The sequence below is a fragment of the Sinocyclocheilus rhinocerous genome, unplaced genomic scaffold (assembly GCF_001515625.1).
Source record: "Sinocyclocheilus rhinocerous isolate Xijiao unplaced genomic scaffold, SAMN03320098_v1.1 scaffold472, whole genome shotgun sequence".
NCBI lineage: Eukaryota > Metazoa > Chordata > Actinopteri > Cypriniformes > Cyprinidae > Sinocyclocheilus > Sinocyclocheilus rhinocerous.
Window position 1 is genome coordinate 631,423 of NW_015641089.1, and position 9,010 is coordinate 640,432.

The 9,010-nt window shown below is 31.3% G+C and overlaps 1 protein-coding gene across 1 annotated transcript in view; it reads left to right on the forward strand.

Annotated features, from left to right (window-relative positions):
• Nucleotides 1-3,638: 3,638 nt before the first annotated feature.
• Nucleotides 3,639-9,010, forward strand: part of LOC107754598 (lipoprotein lipase-like) — a 7,985-nt gene continuing 2,613 nt past the window's right edge. Inside the window, exons 1-7 of the mRNA XM_016571108.1 lie at nt 3,639-3,821; nt 4,746-4,921; nt 5,091-5,270; nt 6,507-6,615; nt 6,752-6,985; nt 8,231-8,473; nt 8,565-8,685. Of these exons, the coding sequence (XP_016426594.1) occupies nt 3,731-3,821; nt 4,746-4,921; nt 5,091-5,270; nt 6,507-6,615; nt 6,752-6,985; nt 8,231-8,473; nt 8,565-8,685 (1,154 nt within the window). The 5' untranslated portion in view covers nt 3,639-3,730. The remainder of the gene's footprint in view (nt 3,822-4,745; nt 4,922-5,090; nt 5,271-6,506; nt 6,616-6,751; nt 6,986-8,230; nt 8,474-8,564; nt 8,686-9,010) is intronic.

A 9,010-nucleotide genomic window follows, 5' to 3' on the forward strand; every position in this document is an offset into this window, starting at 1 on the left:
TTTAAAAAAAAAATCCCATTGTTTTTGCCTTTTCATGTCTACTCTTGTCATTTTATTTTTAGAAAAACTGAGTCCTGGTGTCCTCTACAGAGGACATAGCATAACATATAAATAAAATATAATTTTTCAAAAATGTTATTTTACGATTTTTTTCTTATGCCCTAAACAATGTAATGACATGAAAAAATACTAAATTCACAAAGCTTTTTATTTCTGGTTCTCAGGAGGAGAATATTAATATCATTAATATCAGAGATCTGGCCAGACTTTATGCACTATAGCGCCTCCTGTTGGCTGTTACTCAAAGAGCAGCAGTAAAGGTCTTGAAAAAACGTCCTGCTCTCCTCACTTTTGATTTTTTTTACCATGGTATTACCATTTGATACATCACTCTCACTGTATAGTCAGCAAAGAGGGCCATCTCCACACTCTTTCAATCAAAAACAGCTCATATCTGAGATATTAAACGCTCTGCGGTCTGTTTATATTTGGATATCTACAGGCTCAGGGAACACAAGCAGAGTTTCTTCAACTACAGGCTTTTGAGTCCTCGGGGTTGCTTTTTATTAAAACAAACAGATTTCAACTTTATTTAAAAAAGTTTATTAAATAATTTATTTGTTAATTTAATTTTTTTGTAAATTAATTTATTTGTTTTTTAATAAAGCCACTAATAAATTAACTTTCATACTTTTCAGATGTGACTTATGTAAAATGTAATTGTTTTACTCTAGTCAGGGTTGTTGTAGTTAACTAAAACTAAAAGCATAAAAATACTTTTGTTACCTGAAATAGGTGAACTGAAATTACATACAATATTAAAAACATATTTTATAAGATTTCATTTATTTTTTCCCAGCTAGTTGCGCAGGCAACATTTCTCATTTTCATTTAATTTAACTTGATGTACTAAAAGAACTAAAACTAAAGCTGAAATAAAAATTAAAAACAACTATCTAGACATAAAAAAAAAAACTAAAACTAATAAAAATGACTACAGCTTTACTAAACAAAAAGGATAATTTAAAACTAAAAATATTAATAAAAAGTATCGCTGCATCTCAATGACACTAAACCCCTTAAACCCATTTTAATATCAAACTATAGTTTGAATAAAATAAATGATAAAGTATAAATAAAAGAATAAGTTATAATACTTAAAATAATTATAATTTAAAATGTATGATTTATAATCATTTATAATACTACAAATAATAATTTAATAACATATCTTAAACTATGGCAATCTAAAAAAAACTATATTTCAATAATTATTATGCAGTATGCAGTGATTTTAATTTCTCTCAGATGTGGTGGTTTAACCCTCAATTTTGCCCGTTTTTTTTTTTTTGCAAAAGTTGCTGTGCTTGTGCCTCTAGTTAAGAAACACCCGTGTGTGAACATTCCCTCTGTGTTCTTAAAGCTGTTATATATTGTTTATGATTGTTTTATCAATGAAAGATGACACTGAGCCTGCAGGTTACTGAACAGTGAGACGCTTGATTTAGAGGAAGCTTCTCATCACTGCTGATTTCTAAAAGAACTAAAACTAAAGCTGAAATAAAAATTAAAAACAACTATCTAGACATAAAAAAAAAACTAAAACTAATAAAAATGACTACAGCTTTACTAAACAAAAAGGATAATTTAAAACTAAAAATATTAATAAAAAGTATCGCTGCATCTCAATGACACTAAACCCCTTAAACCCATTTTAATATCAAACTATAGTTTGAATAAAATAAATGATAAAGTATAAATAAAAGAATAAGTTATAATACTTAAAATAATTATAATTTAAAATGTATGATTTATAATCATTTATAATACTACAAATAATAATTTAATAACATATCTTAAACTATGGCAATCTAAAAAAAACTATATTTCAATAATTATTATGCAGTATGCAGTGATTTTAATTTCTCTCAGATGTGGTGGTTTAACCCTCAATTTTGCCCGTTTTTTTTTTTTTGCAAAAGTTGCTGTGCTTGTGCCTCTAGTTAAGAAACACCCGTGTGTGAACATTCCCTCTGTGTTCTTAAAGCTGTTATATATTGTTTATGATTGTTTTATCAATGAAAGATGACACTGAGCCTGCAGGTTACTGAACAGTGAGACGCTTGATTTAGAGGAAGCTTCTCATCACTGCTGATTTACTACAGTGACTGTCTTATTAAAATAAACATCGCTCTCTAAGATTTCACCTGTTGCATTTTCATTTTGTGTTTTGGATTAGACACATTAAAATATCTACATTTAGGCTACAAAATATCAAAGCAAGTGTCATTTATTGTAAATAAAATTGCACAAACACTTTACAGGAAAGGTTTAAAATGTTCAAACAAAAGCTGAAGACAGAAGTACTGTCCCACTGTAAACTGATTTCATACAAAATCACTGCCAGATGATTCAGAGACATTGAACAACAGTGCAGAAATTGCTGAAATTCTTGCTGTGATTTGAAACTCAATGCAATGCACTGACATTTATGCACAATGTTCTTTATTTAAACGTTGATTAAAATGTTTATGAAAGCTCAGTGATGATTACACAGTCTGCTGATACAGTTGATCAAATTCATGTTGACAGTTGCTTAACCGGAGGAGGACAGAAGACATTACATAATCATCTGACAATCCAACAATGAGACTCACTTCTCACCTTCACCGTGAGAAGTATATATATATATATATATATATATGCCAAAAATCCCAAAGGAATTCTAACAGGAGACAGAAGATACTGGAAAACTGTAATTCTTAAGAATAACAGCATTACTTTAGGATGTTTTGACAAGTGATATCAAGAAAATAAACTGTTGGAATCAGATCTAGTTAAATGTCTGAAGTGTTTTTTTCTACTGATGAATACAAGAAAATAAACAATATATACAGTGGGTACGGAAAGTATTCAGACCCCCTTAAATTTTTCACTCTTTGTTATATTGCAGCCATTTGCTAAAATCATTTAAGTTAATTTTTTTTCCTCATTAATGTACACACAGCACCCCATATTGACAGAAAAACACAGAATTGTTGACATCTTTGCAGTATAGGCTAGCTACATATGTAAACAAATACAATAAGCAGGGCCGTGCACAGACATTTTGAGGGGCAGTGGCCCAAACCAAAAAAGGGGCACTGGGGGGGTGGATGCTTGTTAATACAAATGATCCAGTTGTTACAAATATACAATTAAAAGAGAAGACAGCACACTCTGGAATAATTTCAGACTTTATCGTAGATGTTTTGATAAGAGTGGGCTCTCCCTCACTCTCTGAGCCTGGGACAATAAGGTTATAATATATAATATAACCAGTAATATAAACCAGATTTACTGTGTATCCAGAAGCTAATTTAGCGTTTAGCATCACAATAATTAAAAAATTCACGCTGAACACAAAGGCTATAGAGACTCATTCATGCATATGCAGTTGTTTACGTTACGCTTGTGATTGACAGCTGTGCGAATGTAAATCTAGCTCCTTTGATTTGCTGATAGTGCCCCACTTTGAGCGCGTTAGCCACGCCCCCCGCGCACTTTCAACCAATCGCTGAAGAGCACGAAAAAAAACACGCATTGTTCGGTATAAATGCTGTGAGCAGCAGCAGGTTCACAGATAAATAACACGCGGAGCTTCCGTCTGCTCGTTATACTGGGATCATTAGCTTACAACTCTTTATTTATACTGAACTATAAAATTTAAATTATTAATTTATTCTGTACTATGGGAAAAGAATGTTTCTGGCTGCTGGTTATCGGAGTTTCTCTTATTGCGAGCGAACCAATCTCCAACTCTACTGAAGAAGTGTTTGCTAGTAAGTTTTTGTAGATTTTTTTTTTTTTTTAAATCTTCATTTTTATAATCTTCATTTTTTTTAATCTTCATCTTTAATCGTATTTCTGTTTAATATTCATTTTTCATTCGTTTATACATTTACATTTGTTTATTTTACACACACACACACACACACACACACACACACATATAAATTACATTGGGGGAGAAAATAAAACTAAATTAAAAATTAACTATAAGTAAATAAAAATAATAAAACCTAAATTACAGATAATGAAGTATTTTATGTATGTATTTATTTATTTATTTATTTATTTAAGCCCATGGATATTATTGTTAACTAAAATTATTGAAAAAAAAAAACGTTGTTAATTGAAATAAAACGTAAATATTAGATTTAAAAAAAATGTTAGAACTAAAGAAAATAGAAAGTAGTTGAAGCACTAAAATTACTAACTGGAAATCTCTCTCTCTCTCTCTCTCTCTCTGTTTATTTTGCAATTAGAATGCATTGCAGTCAACTGTATTTAGATAAACAGATACATGTATATGTGGAAGTGATTAGGGCACAGGTCCAGGATCAGTGTGGTTCCATGTCTTATGATCTACTTGATCTGGTCATTGCATATACACTGATTCTGGATCAGCAAGTCCAGTTTTTATTTGATTTCCACAATACACTGTTTCAAAGCAGCTTTACAGAGAATAATGGCTCAAAAGCCCCACTGAGCAAAGCCAAAGCCAGCAGTGGTGAGCAAAAGTTTTGGTAGGATGAGGAAATAATTTTGTAAACCTTGTGAGGAACCTATCCTCCTCTGGATTTCACATATATAATGTCTATAATGCAGGCCAAAATAAATACAGAACATTACTAAATGGAGGCACATGCTAAATTGTTATGGTTTTACATGTAAATTATATTAACAGGTGCTGTTTGTTTCAGGTAACTCCACTGAGCAGACGGGGGACTACAGTGACATCGAGTCCAAGTTCTCCATCAGAAACCCAGAATTCCCTGACGAGGATCTCTGTTATCTTGTCCCAGGTCAACGGGACTCTGTTTCAGACTGTAACTTCAAAAATGATTCCCATACCTTCCTTATTATCCACGGATGGTCTGTGAGTTCACGGATGACAGTCAGAAAACACATGCAGTTTATCTGTTTACTAATCAAACATAGCATTGCTCCAGAGTTAATGTCCATTTATGAACTGCATGTGTTTATGTTTCTGTTATTTCATTTATTCTGCTATAGTACTACAATACAATAAATGTACCTGTCTGTAGGTCACGGGTCTGTTTGAGAGCTGGGTCTATAAGCTGGTGTCGGCTCTGTTTGAACGTGAACCCAGTGCCAATGTCATTGTTGTGGACTGGCTGGATCGGGCCAACAAACACTACCCCAAATCAGCAGAAAACACCAGACTGGTGGGGGCGGACGTGGCCAAGTTTGTCAACTGGCTGGAGGTATGCAGAGAAACACATTGTTAGCATTGTTAATGTTCTTGCTGGAGCGTTTTTGTAATGACAGTCGACCGAATGTTACCGCACATCACTACCGTATCTACCGTATGTGTATCTCACAAAAAACATGTCCTAAATTGCAGATAATGACTGCAGGTAGGGCATGCAGAAAATAAATGTATAATTAAATAAATGTGTAAATAAATAAATAAACGAATAAATAAATAAATTATATAATAATATTTTTGTATTTTTTTGTTTAAAATAATTTTTAAATAGTTTTAGTTATCAATCATTTCAGATAAAAAAAACCTGGACACCTAAACCTAAATTACAGATTATGTGTGTGTGTGTGTTTGTTTGTGTGTGTGTGTGTGTGTGTGTGTGTAAAATAGCTATTATAGATAGATATTATATATGTAATCTGTAATTTAACTTTAGGTGTCCAGGTCAAAAACCTAAATGACAGATAATGAAGTCTATTCTTTTTTTTTTCTGAAATGATTGATAACTAAAACTATTTAAAAATTATTTTGTTAATTGAAATAAAGCTGAAATAAAATATAAACAGACGAAAAACTAAATGTTAGAACTGAAATAAGTTGAAGAAATAAGTTAACTGGAAATAAAATAACTGAAGATAAAACTGAACTAAAAAAAGAGTAATATTTAAAAAAAATAAAAATAAAAATAAAAAAGCACAAAACAAAATTACTAAAACTATTAGAAACATTTTGTTAATTGAAAGAAAGCTGAAATAAAATAAAATATACATTTTAGATGAAAAACTAAATGAAAATTAGAAATGTTACTAAATGCTAAAATAACTTGAACACTGAAATTACTACCTGGAAATAAATAAAAACTAAAACTGAACTAAAACTAAACAGTAAAAAAAAAAAAAAAAAAAACTAATAAAAATGACAAAAGCACACAACAAAATTACTAAAAATTAAATAGAATTTAAAATAAAAACTCAAAATATAAAAATTAAAGCTTATTAAAAATATTAACAAAAGCTATAAGTATATAAGTATATAAATACAAATATATAAGTATATAAATAATACTATAAAGTAACACTGATCCACCTCAATTATCAGCAATACAGAAGATATTAATAGTCTTAAAGGCCTTTATTCTAATAATTTCACATTTTTGGGAGTGAAATATGACCCAGACATGTTCTTGACAGACTTTCTAAGATTAACCGGTTTATTTGTTTGTGTTGTTGTGAAGGAGTTGGACTATCCTCTGGAAAAAGTGCATCTTTTAGGCTACAGTCTGGGTGCGCATGTGGCCGGCGTCGCAGGAAACCTCACCAACAACAAAGTCAACAGAATCACTGGTGGGAAGCCTTTTATTTACTAGTCAAATTGATGCATTTAAACATGATATTCTACTCAACTCAAACTCTTTATTTCTGTCCCAGAAGACACTTTGCCAGATGTTTATTCAGAGCTATAAATGTTTTTTTTTCCCAGGTCTGGACCCCGCGGGCCCCAGCTTTGAGAATGCAGACAGTCTGAGGCGTCTGTCACCCGATGATGCCACCTTTGTGGACGTCCTGCACACAAACACCAGAGGCTCGCCGGACCTCAGCATCGGCATCCAGAGGCCTGTGGGTCACGTGGACATTTACCCCAACGGCGGCACCTTCCAGCCGGGCTGCAGCATTCAGCACACCATGAAGCTCATCGCCACCTACGGCATATACAGTACGTCTGATTTCTGCATTGTCAGCAGTGTGATTTTAACTTATAACTTTCATTTTTGTATTTTCAGTTTTCATTTGAGTTTAGTTTTAGTAATTTTATTTTTTTCTCATATACAGTATTTCTATTTAGCTTTAATTAATATTTACTGTATTTCAGTTTTAGTTATTTTAGCACTTCAACTTATTTGTTAGTAGCCAAGACAACATTTATGATTTTATGTTATTTTAAATCTAATATTTTATTTATTTTTCCAGCTTTATTTTAATTACGGAAAATAATTTTTAACAGTTTTAGTTAACAATGACAACACTGTTAGTAAAATACTAACTCTATTTAAATCCAATTTGTTATGTGCTTTTGATGTGCTAATTTTATTAGTTTTATATTATTATTATTTCTATTTAGTTTTGGTTGCCAAGGCAACATTTCTAATTTTAAAGTTTTTTTTTTTCATGTACAAATTTTACAGCTTTTTTCAATTACCAGAAATTATTTTTAATAGTTTTGGTTTTATAGTTAAAGTAACAATAACAACACTGTTAGTAAAATACTAACTCTATAAAAAATTTAATTACTTGCTTTTGTTATTTTTATTCTTTTTTTTTTTTTTTTTTTTTTTTTTTTTTTGTTTTTTTTTGATTTATTTTTTTAGTTTTTTTAACTGCTGCAAGTGAAACTTTTTTCATTCTTGCTTTTTTTTTTTTTTTTTTTTTTTTTTTTTTTTTTTTTTTTTGATATTTCGGTTTAGTTTTAGTAATTTTAGTAGGCTACTTCAACTTCAACTTATTTCAGTATAGTTGCCAAGGCAAAATTTCAAATTTTCATTTCATTTTTAAAAATCTTTTTTTTTTTTTCATTTAATATTTTAATTTTATTTCAGATTTATTTCAATTACCCGAAAACGATTTTTAATAGCTGTAGTTTTAGTCAACAATAACACCACTGATAGTAAAATGCTAACTCTATTAAAAATCATTTTTGTCATTTTTATTAGTTTTTGGGGTTTTTTATGTTCCTATTTAGCTTTAATATTTATTTCAATTTTAGTCATTTTAGTACTTCAACTTAAACTTATTTATTTCAGTATAGTTGCCAAGGCAACATTTCTAATTCTTTTCTAATTCTAATTCTAGGTTTTATAAGTTTAAGTTTTTCATCTAATATTAGTTATATTCCAGCTTTGTTTCAATTACTGAGGAGGATTTTTCTTAACTCATCTGACCTCTTGTCTTTGACGCCTGTCAGACATGGACCAGATCATCAAATGCTCCCACGAGCGCTCCATTCACCTGTTCATCGACTCGCTGGTGAACCGGGCGTACCAGAGCTGGGCGTATCGCTGCAGCTCCAAAGACGCCTTCAACAAGGGCCTGTGTCTGAGCTGCCGCAAGAACCGCTGCAACAAACTCGGCTACAGCATCAACAAGATCCGCAGCACTAGGAGCACAAAGATGTACCTCAAAACCCGCGAGATGATGCCGTTTAAGGGTGAGCCAGAAACCACCCAGAAATGCATTACTAATCTACATCTAGTTTGTACTTTTGTGAGTTTATATTCATTTCTCTCATTATCCTGCAGTGTTTCATTACCAGATTAAAGTGCATCTTTTCAGCGACAAAAACATGACTTTGCTGGAGCAGCCAATGAAAGTGTCTCTGTTCGGGACAACCGATGAGAAGGATGACATCTCTGTCACTGTGTAAGTGCCCTTATTTTAACCCTCTGGTGCTGAATTTTTTTTTTTTTTTTTTTATGTTTATTTTTATTATTTAATATTTTGTATTTTTAGGGGATTTTATGGTAATAAATTATATTTATGCAATAGTTATGATCCATTTATTACCTGTTAACCACTTTTTGAGCATAGACCTGAAAATGAAATTTCCAACTTAAACTGTTGTAAACTTGAATGCTTTGGCGCTCAGACTTTAAAGACACTTGGCAGATTATTGCTGAAGTGAAGAGAGAGAGAGTGAGAGAGAGAGAGAGAGAGAGAGAGAGAGAGACAAAAGAAACAAAAAAAA